The sequence below is a fragment of the Saccopteryx leptura genome, chromosome 2 (assembly GCF_036850995.1).
Source record: "Saccopteryx leptura isolate mSacLep1 chromosome 2, mSacLep1_pri_phased_curated, whole genome shotgun sequence".
Lineage (NCBI taxonomy): Eukaryota > Metazoa > Chordata > Mammalia > Chiroptera > Emballonuridae > Saccopteryx > Saccopteryx leptura.
In genome coordinates, this window is record NC_089504.1 from 216,859,875 (window position 1) to 216,878,799 (window position 18,925).

General features: G+C 46.5%; 1 protein-coding gene across 10 annotated transcripts in view; it reads right to left on the minus strand.

Moving 5' to 3' along the window:
• Positions 1–18,925, minus strand: part of PDE9A (phosphodiesterase 9A) — a 100,334-nt gene that overhangs the window by 27,458 nt on the left and 53,951 nt on the right. For 8 of the 10 annotated variants that reach the window (XM_066370093.1, XM_066370095.1, XM_066370094.1 and 5 more), the window contains 4 exons: positions 15,028–15,082; positions 14,045–14,115; positions 5,963–6,047; positions 361–442 (listed from right to left, as the gene is read on the minus strand). In XM_066370093.1, coding sequence (XP_066226190.1) covers positions 361–442; positions 5,963–6,047; positions 14,045–14,115; positions 15,028–15,082 — 293 coding nt within the window. Of the gene's footprint in view, positions 1–360; positions 443–5,962; positions 6,048–14,044; positions 14,116–15,027; positions 15,083–15,273; positions 15,345–18,925 lie in introns of those variants that run through there. The other 2 variants (XM_066370101.1, XM_066370102.1) reach the window with 2 other exon arrangements.

Here is an 18,925-nt window from a genome sequence, read left to right on the forward strand (position 1 = left end):
AGAAATCTTTTGTGACAGAAAAGCAAATCTTCTCAAAATAACAATGTATTTATTGTTCAGGAACAGGAGATCCAATAAGGCAGATGTTTAAACATTTACTTAAAAATTTAGCTTTACCTCCTGGAGCAGTAAGCCATGGTCTGGGGCCACTTTTGCTAAGCAAATGTCACTGAGAAAAATAACTCGGCCTAAGAATAATAGGTGTGTTCTGCAGCTCAGGGTTGGGGCAGGGGCTGTTTTTGTAAATGTGCAGACATCAGAGGCACAGTCAGGAAGCCAGGGTGGCTGAGGGTGGGGGGCCCTGTGCCCTGGGGCTGAGGACACAAAGCGTGTTTCTTCAGAGGAAGAATTTCTTCTTACCTTGGGATAAGCAGGGACATCTCGCTGAGGTGTCAACTTCTTGTTGTTATCCAAAAAACTATACTTACAGGGACAGCTGGTCCTACAGGGGAAACGCAAAGATTAGTTTCGGCACAGTAGCTTTAGTCATGGTGTTCACATGAGCAGTGGACAGCGAGGACTTCTTCAGAACAAAAACAAACACCCCTCCATACCAAAAGCAAGCCCCACAACCCCCTGTGGTCTTATTTGTTGTGGGAGAATAAGTCATCAATATAGTGATGTCTCATTGCTGACCCCATGGGACCATGCTGGACCCTCACAGGTAATGTTGGGCTTTTGGAAACATGCCATCTTCAATCCTGATAAGCTTCTAAAATTTTTTTAGAGGATGAAAGCAAAACACAAAAAATTCAAATAAAACAGAAGTAGATAAAGTAAAAAAAGTACTTCATTAAAAGCAAGCCCGTCTCTGGTGCCTCCAGGTGTGGCCATACTTACTACATGTTATCAATCCAGCCCCCATGGCGAATTTCCAGGACGTCTCCAATATTTCCCATTATATACATGTTGACAGATGCCTCTGCTGTCTGGCTCTATTTCCTTCATTACTCAATGTCAAGGCATCCCACATAAGAATAGAACAAAAGGAGCCAAGGCATCCCTCATAAGAATAGAACAAAAGAGCCAGGTCACCCTCTGATATTGGGAAGAGTGTGCTGGCCTGTGGGGTCACACCAGGGGCTGGATGTGGAGGTGAGCCCAGAAGATCTGGCTGCTCTGTGCCCCCCACAGGAACCCTAACTTTTTTGGATGTGAACATGTTCTCCATCTTCCTGCTGATGGGGAGCATGGGGGAGGGTTCACACCCTCTGGTTTGAGATTCCCAGGCTGGTGGGCAGGGGGCAGCACATCAATGTAAAATAGCAGCAGCTTGTGCAGTTTGTAAATAAAGTTCCACCTTCTGGGAGATCCATTTAATGCTGTACAGTAAGAGCAATGAAGACATTCACATCCTTTAAGCCGTAGTTTACTCTGGGGAATCTCTCTTCAGAGAAGAATAAGACGAAAGCAAACAGCTCTGTGCACAAAGGTATTCATCACCATGTTATCTGTTGTTACAAAAACACTGAACCAAAGGAGAAGCTACCTAAATGGCCCCAAATGGAAACTAACTTAAACCATTATGATACAACAACAAGATGGGTTGTTGTGTGATCTTTAAGACAATTAAGAAAATGACGTGAAGTGAGGGAATTTGGGGTGAAAAGGGAAAAAGAAACACTGTATACAATATGTACTAGATGGGCATGCCGAAATATTCACCAAGGTACGAGGAGGCTAGAACACACTGGTGAGTGAGTGAGTGGACAGTAAGTCTGCACTGTACTTCTGGAAGAGTGCATGAGCTGGATGTGGGTTAAAATTTGACCTATTTATTGCTCACAATGTTGTAAGTGAAAAAAGATTGTGACATTATATTCTTGTTTTTCAAAACTAGATGTCTATACATATACACAAAAAAATCTGGGAAATCAGTGTCTGGATTTCAGTTGGGGACATTGTGGCTGCTGCCATTTTGGTGACATCCCCCCCAATCAGTATAGTCTGATGGTTTTACAAGGAGGCTATGCTGCTTGTAAACTCAGAATATAAATCTATTTTCTTTTTTTAAAAAAGAGCCTTACGTATTATTTTTTTGGCATGCTGCTATTCCTCCCCTCACAAAAGCTGTCAGGGTTGCTGTGACAGCTTCCTGTGTAGAGGGGATTTAATAAAAGAGTAATAAAATGAACCAATAAAAGGTACTAATCAAATGATTTCCATTGTCACTCTATAAAGGAGGAATACCATTTACACATTTTTGAGTGGTGATGAACTTGGTCTGTGCAGTTAAGAAACCAGATAGCATCACTGTTCTGTTCTGTTTGTTTTGCTTTTAACAACTCTTTTGTATAAATATCCATACATGTGCGCCTAGGTAAGTCGTGTGCATTTCCCAGGAGGGCTGTGGATGCTTTCACCAAGCAAGGTGCCTGAACTGCTGGAATCCAGTTGCTTCTTCGAAAATCTCAGCATAGGAAGTGTCTTCTGGGTGCCAGGCAACTTGTGCCATGGCCTCCTCACCTTGCCAGGAGGCCCTGCCTGCTCCCTCTGCACCCTGTTGCCTTGGGAACCAGCATCCTCCAGTTGACAGAGCAGCTGGCATGGTGCCTTTTCTTTTCATCCTATTTGGGGCATATTTTTACTTTCATTTTCTGGGCTTTCAGCCTCCTCTCTCCCGGGGATCAGTCCATTAGTCAAGGCCATTTGTTAGGGATGAAGTGGAGATTATAGACCTCCAGAGCCTGCAGATGCCTCCATGTTCCTGCCAGGGGTCAACCATCAAACTCCACTCTGTGTCCTAAATTCAAGCAGACAATTGGACCTCTTTCCTTGTGGGGGAAAAAAACAAGGGAACCCCCCAGGTGTGTGTCTCCAGGGAGTGCGGCCTGTTCTGGGGGTGTCTGTGAGCTTGCCCACCACCTGACTGCTATCTGCTACCCCCCGAGAGGAAAAGCAGGTCTGGTGCATGCAGCTCCTGGCCCTGAGGCCCTGGGAGAGGGGCTGTGTGTGGGTAGGTGGGTGTAGGTCAGCACTTCAAGCTCATTAGGCACTGGTACATGGGTACAGGGTGGGGATCTAATGGTTGGGTGCTATGTTCTCTCTGCCCTCCTAGTGAGGTAGGGTTGGGTTGACATCACGGGAAAGAGCTTTTCAGAGGTTCCGTTTCTCCCCAGTGCTGCAGGGGAAGTCACATTTAACAAACCTGGTCCAAGGGATGCTGAAATGCTACACGGAACCCCTGCATGATTAAAATGGAGCCCTGCCATCAACAAAGACAGAAGAAAGAGTGCAAACTCCATATTGTTTTGCTTCCAAGTTTGTTTCCCTGTGAAGAAAAGGGAAGGGCTGTTTTCTGGCATGGTAGAGGCTGCGGGGCTCCTGGCCCAGGGCCTGGAGTGGGTACTGCTGCTGTGGACTCGACCTGAGCCCAGGACACTGGATCTCTTTGTTCTAAACATGTCAGTGATGTTTGAGATCACCTCCCCCCAACCCCACACACACACCGCCCCCATTCTGTTCTAGACCAAGAGGTCACACTTATCCATCTCTGTGTCTCACCTATGTGGGATGCTGTGAAAACTGTCTGCTCAGAATGTCGCCTTTGGAAAAGGTTAGAATACTGGAGGCCTTCTCTTTAGATTACGGAGCTGTGAGCTCTGGAATGTGGCTCTTGGGAGGGAGCAGCACAGAAGAGCCCCCAGAGCAGCATACCCTCCCGGATCCCACCCTGCTTCTACAGAGGGGAGGGTGCCTGGGACATGGCAGGGGCAAGACCAGCAAGGCTGGGGCTCAGGACTCGCTCTGGCTGCTTAGAGCTGGTGACATTTAGTCATTTGAGATGGGATGAGGCTGCAGAGCATCTAGTGCTCTGTGGGCTCTGTGGACAAAGCCTGTCTGTGGGTGAGGTGATGCTCACAGAGGTAGGAAGGAACACAAGGGGACACCATTACAGCTCAAGAGACGTACCCTCTGGACAGGAGGTTTGTTAGCCCATTGTACAGACAAGGGGCTGAAGCCAGGAGGCCGTGCTCAGGGAGCCTTTAGTGTCAGGCTGATGGCCAGAACTCAAGTTTTAATCCTCTTTTTTCCAGTGCTGCCAGACAACTGGAAAAGCCACCTGTGTTGGACACACATTCCCTTTTGAGGCAACCTACCCTACCTGGGCCTGGGCAGAGGATAGCTGTGCCAGGTGGCTCCTCCTAATGGGCAGCAGAGAGTCACTGCCTTTTTGCCATAGTAGATGCGGCACTTGGCCATGGCAGCTAGTCTGAGTCCCACCAGAGAGGGGTTGGGGCTAAGCATGGCCGACAGGGTCTGGCTAATTGGGCAATAGGACTGACCACAGTATGGAGGTCTGGCATGTGGCAATTGGGGCACATGGGCAGCCAGAAGGCTAAACTGAGCCATGTGAGTCCTGAGCCAAGGGTGACATGTCAGGTCTGAGTGTCCTTCCAGCTGCCAAGCTGGGTTCCAGCCCCAGGGGCTCAGCTCGAGGTTCCCTGAGCAACTCCAGGGCTCTCACTAGGTCATATGAAGTTCTGTCTCCCGTCTCCTAAAGAAACTTCCACTGCGGGATGGTTAGTCTGAATTATTCATGCACAGTTTTCTGTAGTCACAGATTCCTCTGCCTCGACTTCCTTCAAACCAAATGAAATGAGGCAGCCTGAAATTCAAATTAGCTGCCAAGTGCGTGTGATATAAATGTGACTTGGTCCCTGTAGGACACATACCAAGAGGGCTCTGAGCCATCAGGCTACTCCTGAGCCCAGACTGAGGCTGGCCAGCCTTGCCAGACTATGATGGGACCAAGCTGCGGCTATCCGGTATTCCTTCACTTCCGGTCCCTGGAAACCCTTCAACACACTCACACTCCCTCACTAAGCAGGCTGCACTCAATGTTTTAAAACCAGGGAGAGGCCCTGGCCAGGTGGTTTGGTGGATAGAGAATTATCCTGGTACACCGAGGTTGCGGTTTCAAGCCCCAGTCAGGGCATATGCGAGAAGCAACCAATGAGTGCACAACTAAACGGAACTAAGTGGAACAATGAGTTGATGTTTCTCTCTCTCTTTCCCTCCTTTCAACCTCCTCTCTCTCCCTTCCTTTCACTCTCTCAAATCAATGGAATTTTTTTTAAAAGAAAGAACAGGGAAAGCTCTCCAAACTGTTAGGCGATTCTTTGTAAGAAAGCTGGGTGCATTTGCAGGGCTGTTCTTGGGTTCATTAGTTTCCATTAAATCCTGCAGAGGCCCTGTATAACCTCAGCAGTACCTGGCGGCAGTGGCGTGGTGTTCTGGGGGTGATGGGCCATGTTATAACCTTGCATTCTGCTGGCTGGGAACTGGGTGTGAGGGGAATCCTGCAGGACAGGCTGGTCCTGGAGAGCACAGCCCTTAGCACTCACTGTTGAGCATCTCTGGTGTGCATCTGGGGTGACTCGGGTTCTGGTAGAGGGTTCTACTGTACAAAACAACCCACTTTCGAGGGTGGTGTAATGAAGACTTGGGTCTTTTTCTAATGAGTTTTGGCTCCCTAGGGACACGTATGGGTGGACCCCTGGTTTTGCAGGACAAGTGACTTCTGTGTCCAGAACAGTTAGTGACCTTTCTTGCCTGGCCGGCTGCTCTGTAAGTGGGACTTCTGGGGCACCAGAACACTTGTCCCCTGTAAGCCAAGAGCCTTTTCTTTCTGTTGTTCCCTTTCTTTAAAAATTGGTGTCAATTTCTTTCAATCTGGGTTAAATTAATCCTAACACTTTGATCCAGAGGATTATTCCCCTCTACATGCAGTCAGCCTCCCAGCCTCCACACCATGAATTCTCTTTTAGGATAAGAAAGCTCTGTAATTGAAAAGCAAATCCCTAGAGGAGCAGGGTGCTCCCCCAGCCAGAGCTGGATCAGATGCTCCAGCCCAGCAATGCTTTTGGGAAAGCAAAGAGCAGAGCCCCCCTATCCCCGCCCCCAATCCACACAGAGCCCTTCCCTCACTCCCCAACCCTCTGCCCAGCGCAGACCTTACCTGTTGTTTCGGGCTGCCAGCTCCTCCCTCATCTTCTTAATGTCACTCTTGCATTTCTCAATCTCCACCACTTTTAGTCCTTCCACTGGAGACAAAGAGAAACAAGGGGGTTACCATGGATACACAGGGAGGCTCTTGCAAGGCTGGTAAGTGGGGGCTGCCTGCCTGTGTCCCTGGGAAGAAAGCTGACTCAGTGCAGTAGTTTCCACTCCTGCCCCGCTGCTAATACATTTGGGTCTTGTCTCCCCACACACCTCCCTCCCCAGTCAGCTCAGCTACAACTGACTGTGATATCGTGGGCCTGTTCTATGGCCAAGTGTGGGCTGTCACTTTCATCTGTGGGTTTCCATAGGATGGAAGTCCTTCCTTCCCACTTTCAGAATCTTGATTTTTCGTGCACCCACGTCTAGCTTTCTCTCTCCATAGCCCTAAAGCATGAGCTGAGGACCTTGACAAAGAAGTTTCTTATCGAAAAGAGAAGAAAAGGGGGTAATGTGGCTCCCTGGCAGTAAAATGCCATGAGGGCTCAATGAGCAAGACCACAGGTATCCCAGCAAGGATTAATATTTCATGAAGATTAAAACTTTGCAATGGAAGGTCCTCACTGGAAGCAGTTAATCAGAACTTAAAATGGCTGAGGAATTAACATGCCATGTTAACAAGGAGGAGCAGACCCTGGGCTGGATGGCATCCCTGGAATTGCATGGCAGAGGTGTGTCTGAAAAGCCTGGACGGAGTTTTCATCAAAGAATAAGCTGGGGGTTAGGCCTCCAAGCCTGTGTTCAATTTCCAGACATTCACTTTGCGGGGCTGCTCAGGAGCTGGAAATGCTGCCGGGAGGCAGGCTGCTTTGGAAGGGCTTTTAGATTAGATTGGCAAGAAACAGAAAAGATTGGCTTTGTTACTTTGTAATCATACCTCAATTTTTATGCAAAAAGACATGAACCACGCTGCTACTCTATTCCCCTTTTCATCAAGCATGGCTCTGAATATGGCTAAAAATAAAACACTGATTTAGAAGGAAAACAAAGTGACTTCAGCAGTTCCTCCTACCCCCAAGGAAGCACTTTAGCCTTAGAGCTGGAATCACAGGCTCTCAAGCAGGTTTTCTAAACATTCCCAGGGGCAGGGGCCAAGTGAGAGCAAGGCAATGTGAAAACATTGCTTCTTTCTGCTTAAAGTGACCAGAATCTGGAGGATCTGATACTCAAATCTGGTCCTGGTGACTTGCTTCTGTGCCACACCTGGGACACTGTCCCTCCTCTACCAGGACATGGGACCACAGCCTGGGGCTATAAATGCAAGTGGTTCAAACCAGTGAGGTGACTCTTGGCGGCCTATGCCGGACATGTTGCCACAGAGCAAACGTAGGGAACTTGGCATTGGGTATGTCTCTGTTCACTCATTAAGCACACAACCTCCCTTTGGAGTGGGATTGTTCTTAGCTCTTCTGCACCACAGACCTGGTTAGGAAGTCAATGAAAGCCACGGGTCCTCTTGCAAGAAAAGACACAACAACACACACCTTTCCTGGTTTGCATTTGGACAGGGGGGGCGCTGTGGGTGGCACTTCCAGACCTTGGACCACACTGTAGGATGATCACCCCGCAGAGGAGAGAACCACAATGGAGCTGCGTCTGTGGGTGCACCAGGAGGACACTGACGTCAGCAAATGGTAGATTCAATGTCAGTGGCAAGAAGGGCCTCGGTCTTACTGACACAGAGAGGGCAGAAAACTCCAGGAAGTGAATAGATTTGGAGAAGAGACCTGGCATGGGGGTGTAGACTTTGATCCGGGACATGAATGGATATGGAAAAGAAATGAGGCTGGCTGTGTAGAGCCCATGGGGGCAGCTGTGCCCTGCCAGTCAAGGTCCATGCTTATATTATATTTCAAACATTATTTTATACAAAAAAGTGTGGTGATTGTAGAAAACGGGACATACAGAACATCTCAAAAAGTATTTTAAATTTATCTATGATCTTACTGGGCAAAACACAGCCCATTTAATATTATACATATTGACATGTATCTTTCTAAGAATTTCTCCCCACCGCCCTGACCCATGTATTCTAATTAGCTATCTGTCTATCTACTCTTACTTTTAAAACTACAAGATTGGGGTCATGCTATTTGTTCTGCTTTCTCATTTTCTTTTTCCCATTATCAGTAAGTCAAGGGTACTCCATGTGTTAGCAGCTGCCTCCCAGCCCATGGCGTTAGGTGGGTGCGCGATGTTTGATTAGAGTGGATGTTGATCAGATTCCCTGGACATTTGTTGGGGATGATGTTAAAATTAAGCCTTGTGGGCCCTGGCCGGTTGGCTCAGCGGTAGAGCGTCGGCCTGGCGTGCGGGGGCCCCGGGTTCGATTCCCGGCCAGGGCACATAGGAGAGGCGCCCATTTGCTTCTCCACCCCACCTCTCCTTCCTCTCTGTCTCTCTCTTCCCCTCCCGCAGCCAAGGTTCCATTGGAGCAAAGATGGCCCGGGCGCTGGGGATGGCTCCTTGGCCTCTGCCCCAGGCACTAGAGTGGCTCTGGTCGTGGCAGAGCGACGCCCCGGAGGGGCAGAGCATGGCCCCCTGGTGGGCAGAGTGTCGCCCCTGGTGGGCATGCCGGGTGGATCCCGGTCGGGCGCATGCGGGAGTCTGTCTGACTGTCTCTCCCCGTTTCCAGCTTCAGAAAAATACCAAAAATAAATAAATAAATAAATAAATAAAAATAAAAAAATTAAGCCTTGTGGGCCACACAGTATAGTATCACTACTTTGAATTCCACAGATCCAGCATTTAAGAGCCTAGTTGCCAAGGAAATTAATAGTGAGTAACCAGATAGCAAAAGTCGTGCATTAATCAATGGAAGAGAAAAACAACTAGTCATGGGATTAAAGAGCGGAACAGGGGGTGAGTGGGCTGAGATGCTTCCACAGCTCCTGGCTGGCCAGACACTGCTGATCATCAGGCTCTTGCCTCCCAGTCCTTTCCCAGATACCAGGCTGTCCTTGGAGGATTGCACAGCCTATCTCCTGGACCCAATCCAGCCTTGCCTGTCCCCTGCCCAGCGGAGAGAGAAGGCCCACCAGAGGAGCTGGGCTTCCCCCCTGAAGAGTCCTGTATAGACTCGGGTGAGACTTGAGTTGAGACTCTATGTCAATTTCATACATGTGGCCCCACTCATCCATTAAACTCGAACCTTAAACAGAGGTGAGCACAGACCAGAAACCCAAACTAAAGCAGAGGCTCCCCAGCCTCTTCCAGCACTGGAGGCTGCACTTCTTTCTCCCCCATCAGGCCCAGGCAGGGCTGGCAGGATGAGTACACCTGGAAACCCGGCTGTCCTCATGCGGACTTTAAAGGTGGTTCCCTGGGCAAGTCAGAGGCTGCCATCGTGGTGGGGGAACCTTTAAGGATGTTTCTAAGAGAAATGCTGGCTTTGGGGACAGGAACTCAGCAGGCAGGAGAAGCAGAACAGGCACGGAGGCGGCTCTGTTCTACACTGGTCTCTACTGGCCTCACTGGGCTCAGGGAAGAGGCCCCTGGGGGCGGCAAAGCCCTCCTTCAGCTGCAGGGCTAGTGAAAGCTGTTTAAAGTCACGTGAGCCGTGAGCCATGTTTCAACATTTCCTCCAAAGACTTTTACTAAAGAATTCACATAAAGCACATTTCCCAAGTGATGAGAAAAGCAAGATCTGGTTTTGACTTTGAGTCTCTTGGATTGTTGGCACGATCTGCATGGCCCATGGTTAGATTTTGGTCCAGGCCCTGGGCACAGGGCTGCCCTGTGCACATCTGCAGGGACCCCGGCACAGAGGCCAGTGTCCAGCAAACAAGGAAGGAAGTGAAGTCCCTGTGATGAACCAGGAAGCAAGGTGAGGACATGAGTGTCCTCTGTTTACAAAATATTCTCTAAGCTAAGTAGGACCCCAGACTCCTTGAAGAAGGCAAACATTTTACAGAGACAGAGAGAGGGACAGACAGGAAGGGAGAGAGATGAGAAACATAAATTCTTTGTTGCGACTCCTTAGTTGTTCATTGATTGCTTTCTCATATGTGCCTTGACTGTGGGACCACAGCAGGCCGAGTAAACCCTTGCTCGAGCCAGCGACCTTGGGCTCAAGCTGGTGAGCCTTGCTCAAACCAGATGAGCCCGTGCTCAAGCTGGTGACCTTGGGGTCTCGAACCTGGGTCCTCCACATCCCCGTCCGACACTCTATCCACTGCACCACCGCTTGGTCAGGCGAGAAGAAAACCTTTTTAACATGAATTAAGGCCATGGAGAAATTTACATGTGATTCAGGAGATTTATATGTTGAGAAGGTGGGAAAAAAAGCAGAAAATTCCATTTAAAACAAGTCAAACAATGTAATGTGGCCTATACAAGGCCCATGCTAGCTGGATGCCTCTTCGAACTTGAGAGGCAGTACAGCTAACAAGGGCTCTTACATACCAGAGGAAGTGTGTGTGTTTATATGTGTATGTATGTGGGGGTGTGCAAGTATATGTGCCTGTGTGTTTACATGTGTGTGCATGTGGGGGTGTATATGCATATGAGTGCATGTGCCAGCGTCTCGCTGTGTGTTTAGATGTTCATATGTGTGTGAGAGAGTCTATATCTGGCTTGGGCCCAGTGGAGCTGGAACAGGCATGTTACGAGCAGCCATCTCAGGCCAGCGGCCCAGGCCAGCATGCTCTGTGCAGGGGCAGGAGTGATCTTCTGAGTAGCTTTGGGCAAAGGATGACCTTTTCCCCAAATGATCTGCATGAGAGGTCTAGCTATAGAACCCTCCCTTCAAAAGGACTCCTCTTTCCCCTTCCGGGCTATCTGCCATGGCCCAGTCAGCCACATCCTTGGGGTAAGGCCCTGCTTTCCTGGGAGGCTCCAAGGAACTCATATCCTCTGGGGCTTAGCGCAGACGAGACAACCCTGCCACCTCTGGGCTAGTGTGCAGGCTCTTGGAGACCGGGAGGTGGCAGCCAGAAGCACCAGAAGACCAGCCCAAAGGCAGGTGGAATTCAAGGAGGTTGACAGCCCTTTGGAATTGGTGGCTGTCTCCTGGGGGTGTGAACCTTCAGGCCATGTGCCTGATGAGAGGTGGGCAGCCAGGAGGAGGTGTGGAAGCCACCGGATAGCAGAAGCAGAGGCTCCAAAGTGGGGCTGTAGGGGAGCTATGGCCAGCCTCACAGTTCCTAGACCATTCCCTCCTCCTCTCTACTCTTGAGAGAGGCCAGCTCCCTCCATCTCATTCCCTTATCCTGGGTCTTGGTGCTAGAAACAGCAGTAATTTCCACCTACATGGCGAACCTGAGTTCAGAGAAGAAGAAGTGGTGCCTCTTCTAGGTAATCATGTGAATTTGCAGGATTTCTGTGGTTTACCCAATGGCCCTGCAGGGAGATGCCTTCCTGCAGACGAATAAGCCAGTCCTGGAGAATTCAGGGGCTCAGACAGGCCAGGGGAGAAGGTCCTATAGGCTGTGCCCTTTAATGGTCCTTAATTTATGTGACATTTGAAGGCAAAATAAAAACTCTCCTTGGCCTGATCATTATCTCCACGGCCAGATGTTGGAAGCCACCCAAATTGATGTTAATATAGCAGCTCTCTGTAGAAGTTTTAAAAATTCCTTCATGGCCTTTTCAACTTGTCTGTTTTCAAGTAACAGTGGGGTTTGGAGCTGGCTTCTTTGTGGTGCGTGGGAGATGGGCAGAGGGCAGGGGGAATCGGATGGAGCTGGAGGAGAGAAGGCAAAGCGGGTAATACCTGCTACTCCTGGACATTTGCATGCCTGGTGGTGACTGTGACTTTCCCTTCTGTAGATGGGGACTTAGCAGCAAATGTTTTTCATTTCCTGTTCTTTGGCTGAACCCTTTCCCATGTCTGGAGAGCTCCCTGCTCTGTGGGGCTTGGTGAGCTCACCTCCCATTTCAGAACGTGGAAATGCCAACCGCCACTCTAGTGACTTGTACTGTGTCCTTCCGCCAAATATGTGCTCACACCCTAAGTCCCAAAACCTGTGAATGGGCCCTTATTTAGAAAAAGGTTCTTGGCAGATTTGTCAAGATAAGATCATCCTGGATTCAGATGGTTCCTAAATCCAAAGACAGGTGTCTTTATAAGAGACAGGCAGAAGGGACTTCAGACACAGATGCAGGGAAGAGAGGCCCTACGGAAAGAGTTTAGAGTGATTTGGCCATAAGCCAAGGTAGCTGGCAGCCACTAGAAGCTAGATGAGGCCTGGAACAGAACCTCCAGAAAAAACCAACCCTGAAGACTCCCTGATTCGGACTTCTGGCCCCCAGAACTATTGGGGAATCCATTGCTGTTGTTTTAAGCCTCCCAGTTTGTCGTACTTTGTCATGACAGCCCCAGAACACTAATGCACTTTCTCTGGCTTCTCTTTCAGGTAGGCTGTGGGCACACGGTCCCCCTCTGTCCTGATTTAGAGTCTGAAGCAGCCTGACATCTATAGCAGGGGCCATGGGGGCCGTGGGTGGCTCAGAACAGAGTGTGGTGCTGGGGTAGGCCTCATACACAGGGGCTCAGATCCAGCATCTCAGCACTCCCACAGGGTCAGCTCTGCTGGGATTTGGGCATCCTTCCTGCTGCATAGCCCAGCCCTGTTCTTGGGCCCTCCTGGTGACCATGAGAACTCCCCAAAATCCTTTTGAAAAAAAACCCTTTTCTGTTCAAAGCAGCCACAACCAGTGTTGGTGGCTGCAGCTGCAAGGCCTGGCTGCCTGCAGCCTGCTTCCTAACTTAACTTCTCAGGCCTCCTTGTGGGGGACCCCAGCTAGGAGTGGAGGAAAGAGACATATCACTGAAGGACAAGCAACAGGCAGCTAGAGCAGCCCTGCCTGGACCCTGGTGCTGGTCCCAGATTTATTTACTTTTCTAATTTGCTGAGTGAACTTGAGCAAATCACTTATATGTGGCTTCTCCATCGTCAATGGAGAAAATAAAACTGTTTTGAAGTTTGAATGGCAAAAAATATTTAGAAAATGTCAACGCACTTTGTAAAGTGTGACTGTGACATGTTACAGGTTACTTAGGTGAACTGGTTTTTGCACTATCCTGAATTTCTTTTCTCGAAAAACACCCCAAGCAATTCATACAAGATAATGAGAAGTGACATTCAGTCAAGTCTTATGAATATGAATCAGCCGCACAGTGTCTGATGCCGCCACAACCCTAATGGCCTTGGGTCTGAATTTTGTTTGGTTCTCCCCGAAGTTAATAAATACAGTGCCTTAAACTGTTACCCTTTGCCCTGACATTGACAAAGAGCCTTCTGCGTTGGGAGTTGGATAGGGAGTCGTGAGATTCGAGTACAGCTCCTTATTTATGGATTAAGACACAGAGGATATGTGACTTGAGGCTGTTTTCCTTCCAGAATTTTAGCTGTTTGGTCACTGAATCAAGACTTGAATTGACTCTCCTTGCGTACTAGCAGGTTTTCTGCTTTCTTTTGTGGTGACAAGGAACCGAGAGGTAATGATAGTAGATATATTCCTCCAGAATTGGCAACCAGAGAGTGTGTGTGGGCGTGTCCTCAGTCATGTAAAAAGAGACACAAGATAATCAGGTGAAGCTCCTCTCCAGAGAGGTCTAAATGAAGGGCTTCCTGTTTTCATGCTGTTCTCTTCTGCATGGAAGGAATGCTTTGTTTATAAGTTGTTACTGTAACATGTAACAGGCTACCCTGTACTTGTTACTTTTGTTTTAAAAATTAGTTTGATTTTATAGAGAGGAAGGGGGAGAGAGAGAGAGAAAGAAACATTGATTCATTGCTCCACCTGTCCATGCACTCATTGTTTGATTCCTGCATGCGTCCCAATTGGGGACCAAACCCGCAACCCTGGTGTATAGGGACAATGCTCTAACCAATTGAGCTACCCAGCTAGGGCTGTACTTTCTACTTTTAAAATGCTTGGATTAGTCACTGGACAAGCCTTTGTTAACATTAATTTTTAAGCATCAGAAAGAAAAGACATCACAATTTCCTTGACCTCTCCCCACTGGTTTACGAGGTTAATTTAAATAAGAGGTTAAAAGACAGATAAGTGAAAAGGAAACAAAAGCCCCACTCACATTCCACTCGTTTCTCTAGCACTGCCAAGTGATTTGCAACTTCAGCTTTGAGTTCGTTGATTTTAAATGCTCTAGACATGAAAAAAAAAAAAAGAGAGAAGACAAGACATAAGACATAAGACTCTTGGCGTTAAAATGGGTTATCAAACAGCTGTTGAACACTGCCAGGGGGGAGGCGTGCAGGTACACAGGTGAAGGGTGGGCACAAAGATACTAGGAGTTGCTTTTAAGGGACTTGTGCTGTTTGAGGGTAGAGGGGAGGAAAGAGAGACACCCTCAGACTATCTGGAGGGTATATTTCCCAGGTGGGAACACACAGCAGTACCATGCTGGTGGGAATGTTCCCTTCCTATACCTGGGAGTGAGCACATGCTCTGGGAAGGGGGTGCTCTGCTTTCAGCTGGGATGGATGGCCCCACCCTGCTCCTTTCCCCCGGGCACAGACAACCTTCAGGGGACCTGGTGTGCCCCTTCCAGGCTCCAACCCAGTCAGTCAAACAGTTCTTGGGCGTTAAGAAACTACCACCCATATGCCCTTTCCCGTTTGCATTCCCCTGGGGCAGTGGGAGGCCATCATGAAATAACTGAGAAACGGCAAATCAGCAAGTTGTGAGTCTACCACTGGCGGGATAACCCAGAATGAAAAGGACCCATGTCTATGCAGAATCTCCATGAGAAAACCTATTTTAAAAACACTGTTCATTCTTGTAGGCTGAACTCTCAGAAGAACCAGTCGAGAAAATTCTTGCCAACCTGAGCTCTCATTCTCAAAGTGCCCATCTCACACGGTCTTTGCTATAAGGCGCATGCTTCCTGGATCCCACCCAACTGGCTTAGTTGTAGAAATCACAGAAGAATTGAGCTTGGAAGGCAGCTCCTCCAGGTAAGTGTCTGCTGGCTGAGACAGCCTCAGGAAAGGCCACAGACACCATTAAAAGAACAAGCATACATCTTTGGAGATTACGGATTTAAAGAGTCTGTACCTTGAGAACTGTTCTGCAGCCTGGGTCAGCATGCTCTGGATTAACTCTTCTTTTTCTACAGACCAAAAAAGAAAGACAGATGGACAAAGGATAGGGTCTGTGGACCAGCATGGCCTGAACTGCTGGCATGAGGAGGAGCTGCCTGCCTTACTTGGACAGAAGCTCTGGCACCCTGTCAGCACCCCAAGACTTCTCCTGTCTACCTCCAAATGCTCTTTCCTTCTTGGACTGCTCTGGGCCACAAACCTGTCTTTTAATGGCCTCTCAGCAGAGTGGCCAGGGCTATGACCCTCCCATCGTCGGCACCAGCTATCAAATGCAGGCAGGACTGAGTCTCTAAATAGGGGATGTTTTCACTTGGTGCCCTGATTCATTTTATGAGGGCAATTACTATGACAAAGCAAGCTCAAGGCATATTTCAAGTGCCTCACACGGTGTTCTTGTGGAGGATCCTGAGAGCGGAAGCAGGAGAAAGTCTGTCCCTTTGTTACTTGGCATGCAAAACCAGGCTGGGTGATTGGTTTTACAAGGCTCAGGTCCCAAGCTGAATATAACCTGCTTGGTTTCCTGTTTCCTGACTGGCCCAATGCCAGATACTTCACCGGAAGTTGTAGATGCTCACAGACCTGTCTTTTCTAGCAAGTCTATGCTCCTGGGAAGGGAGCGATCGTTCCTTGGCTCCAGCTCGCCATCAGTTCATGTCCTAAATCACTGATAGCCTACATGAAGCTTAGTCCCGACTTCATTGTGTTGACTCTATGCCTAACTTTTCACTAAAAACAAAAGAAACCTGTCCAAACAAACAAACAAACAAACAAACAAATCCTAATAATCCAATTGGGCAAGGGGGCTCAAAAGTTAATAATGTTCATACGCTTTGATGTAGTGTCTCCATTTCTGTTTCTAGGAAATCATCATGTATGTGCACAGAGATATCCATCAGTGTTATTTCACATAACGAAAAATGTGGCAACCTGTATGTCCATCGACTGGACATTAAGTAAATGATGACATAGCTGTACTGTGTAATCATATTCTGCTATCAGAAATAACATCTTGGAAAATATTCAAGTCTATTTTTTTTTTTTGAGAGAGAGAAACAGGAAGGGAGAGAGATGAGAAGCATTAACTTATAGTTATGGCACCTTAGTTGTTCATTGACTGCTTCTCATTCACACCTATCGCTAAAACAACAACAACAAAATATTGTAGAACAGTGTGATCCTATTTTTGAAGACATTGGGAGGATACATTCTAAAACAATAATAATGGTTATAGTTTGGTTGTTAGATTACACACAAATTTTATTTCTTATTTTTATATCTTATTTCTATATCTTATATATTTCTATAATAAACATGTTAATTTTATTAAAAAACTAAAAAATCAATCAAATTGAACTCTGGATAAAAGGGTATACCAGATGACTCAAGGCTCCCTATGGCTTAAGTATTCTATGACTTGAGAAGAAAAATTACATTTTGTTGTATTTGTTCAGACTCTAAGAGTAAACATGTCAGCCAGAAAACTTTCATAGAGCCATCTGTGGAGCTGCTGACTGATCCAAGCCCCTAGGCTTCTGAAATACTCACACCTAACCAGGGAAGAAAATTAGTGAGTCTAATGATGAGAACCACCCATGAGAAGGCTTCACAAGCCTCCTTGATGAATCAGCAGGATTTCAGATCACTTATTCTAAAATCTTTGGCAGAAGTAATACATCACATAATCTTCCAGAGTTAATGATCTCAAAGTCTTGAGATAAATTTAGAAGGTCATCAAACAATTGACATTTATAGACTACTCCACCTAACAATAGTGGAACACACACACACACACTTTTCAGGTGCCTACAAAGCATGTGCCAAGATAGTCCACATCTTGGACCGTAAAGAAAACCTCAATTAATTTAAAAGAACTGAAACCATATAAAGTATGTTCTTTGACCATAAGAAATCAAACTAGAAATCAATGACAGAAATGATAGCAGGAAAACCTTCAAACACTTGAAAAGGAAACAGTACATATCTAAGAAATCCATGGATCAAAGAGGAAGTCTAGGGAAATTTAAAAAGGCATTAAGCCAAATGAAAATGAAAACCCAACACATCAAAATTAAGCCACAAGATATACTTAAAGCAGTGCCAAGAGGGACATGGACAGCACCAAAAACTTACATTAAAAGAGAGGAAAAATCTCCACTCAATAATCTAAAAGCCCCAGAAAAAGAGGAGCAAAATAAATCTACAACAATAGCAGAAGGAAGGAAAGTAATAACAAAGAGCAGAAATCAATGAAATGGAAAACGGAAATGCAATGTAGAAAATCAATGAAAGGAAGAGCTGATTATTTAAAAATACCAATAAACTGACAAATCTCTAGGAAGACTGACAGAGGGACACGGAGAGAAGACATAGATCACCAAAATCAGAATGAAAACCAGAAGGTCACTACAGACCCTCCAGACATCAGAAGGGAACATTACAGACAGCTTTATGTACATACATTTGACATCTGAGATGAAAATGAACCAGTTCCTGGAAAAGCAGGAACCACCACACTCACCCAATATAGACTGTTCACAGGTAATGTGAACAGTCTATAACTATTAATGAAATTAAATTTAGAATTTAAAAACTCTCCCACAAGAAATTTCCAGGTACAGATGGTTTCACTAGAGAATTGTATCAAACATCTGAAGAAGAAGTAACACAGATCTTAACAATTTTTTTCCAGAAAACAAGATTCATTTCATGAAACTAGTATGAATTTGATAACCAAATCCAGACAAAGGTAACTAAAAAGATAACTACAGACCAATATCCTTCATGAGTACTGATGTAAAAGTCCTTAAAAATATTAGCAAATAGGCTTCAGCAATATATAAAAATAATTATCCATAGAGACCAAGTAAGGTTTATTTCAGGGAGGGAAGGCCGGATCAATATTCAAAAATCTATCAATGTCATCGACTATATTAACAGGCTAAAGAAGAAAAAAAAATATGGTTCTATCAACTAGTTCATAAAAAGCACCTGAAGAAATTCAATACCTGTTCATGATAAAGCCCTTAGAAAAAAACAGGAAAAGAGGGGAACTCCTTCAAGCTGATAAAGAGAACCGACAAAAAACCTACAGCGAGCATTGATGGTGAAACTGACTATTTCTTGCCCGGGACTGTGACAAAGGTAAGAACTGCAACAAGTTCATATAACTATCAATTTATTCTTGCCCAAGGACGTGCTCTTGAGGTCCTCATTCCACGCTGTGCTGGCAGGGCCAGCCAGTGCAGCAAGGCAAGAAAAAGAAGTAAAAGGCATGCAGATCAGACAGGAAGAAATTCACTTGTCCCTGTTTGCCGATGACATAACTGTCTACACAGAAAATGCCTAAGGGATCTGCCAAAAAAGCCTCTGAGGATGAATGAGTGAGTTCAGTAAGGTGACAGGACAGAAGATGAACATATACAATCGGTTGTATTTACCTATATTAGCAATGATCATACAGGCACTAACCTTAAACTGCAATACCATTTATGAACACTTAAAAAACAACAACTTAGGTGCAAATTTAAATAAGCATATGCAGAAGATGGGTGCCGAAAAGCACAAAATTCCCATGAAAGAAATCAGAGGGGCTATAAATAAATGAGGAGATCTACCTGGAAGCTTCAACATAGTAAAGGTGTCAATTCTCTGCAAGTTGATAGACAAGTTTAACACAATTTCTATCAAAACCCCAGCAGGATTTCTTTTTTGTAGAAATAGACAAGTTTTCCCAACATTTATATGGAAATAAAAAGGAACTAGAATAGCTAAAACAATTTTGAAAAAGAAGATAAAACGGGAGAAATTGCCAACCTATTTTTAAGACCTATAATACAGCTACAGTAATTGTG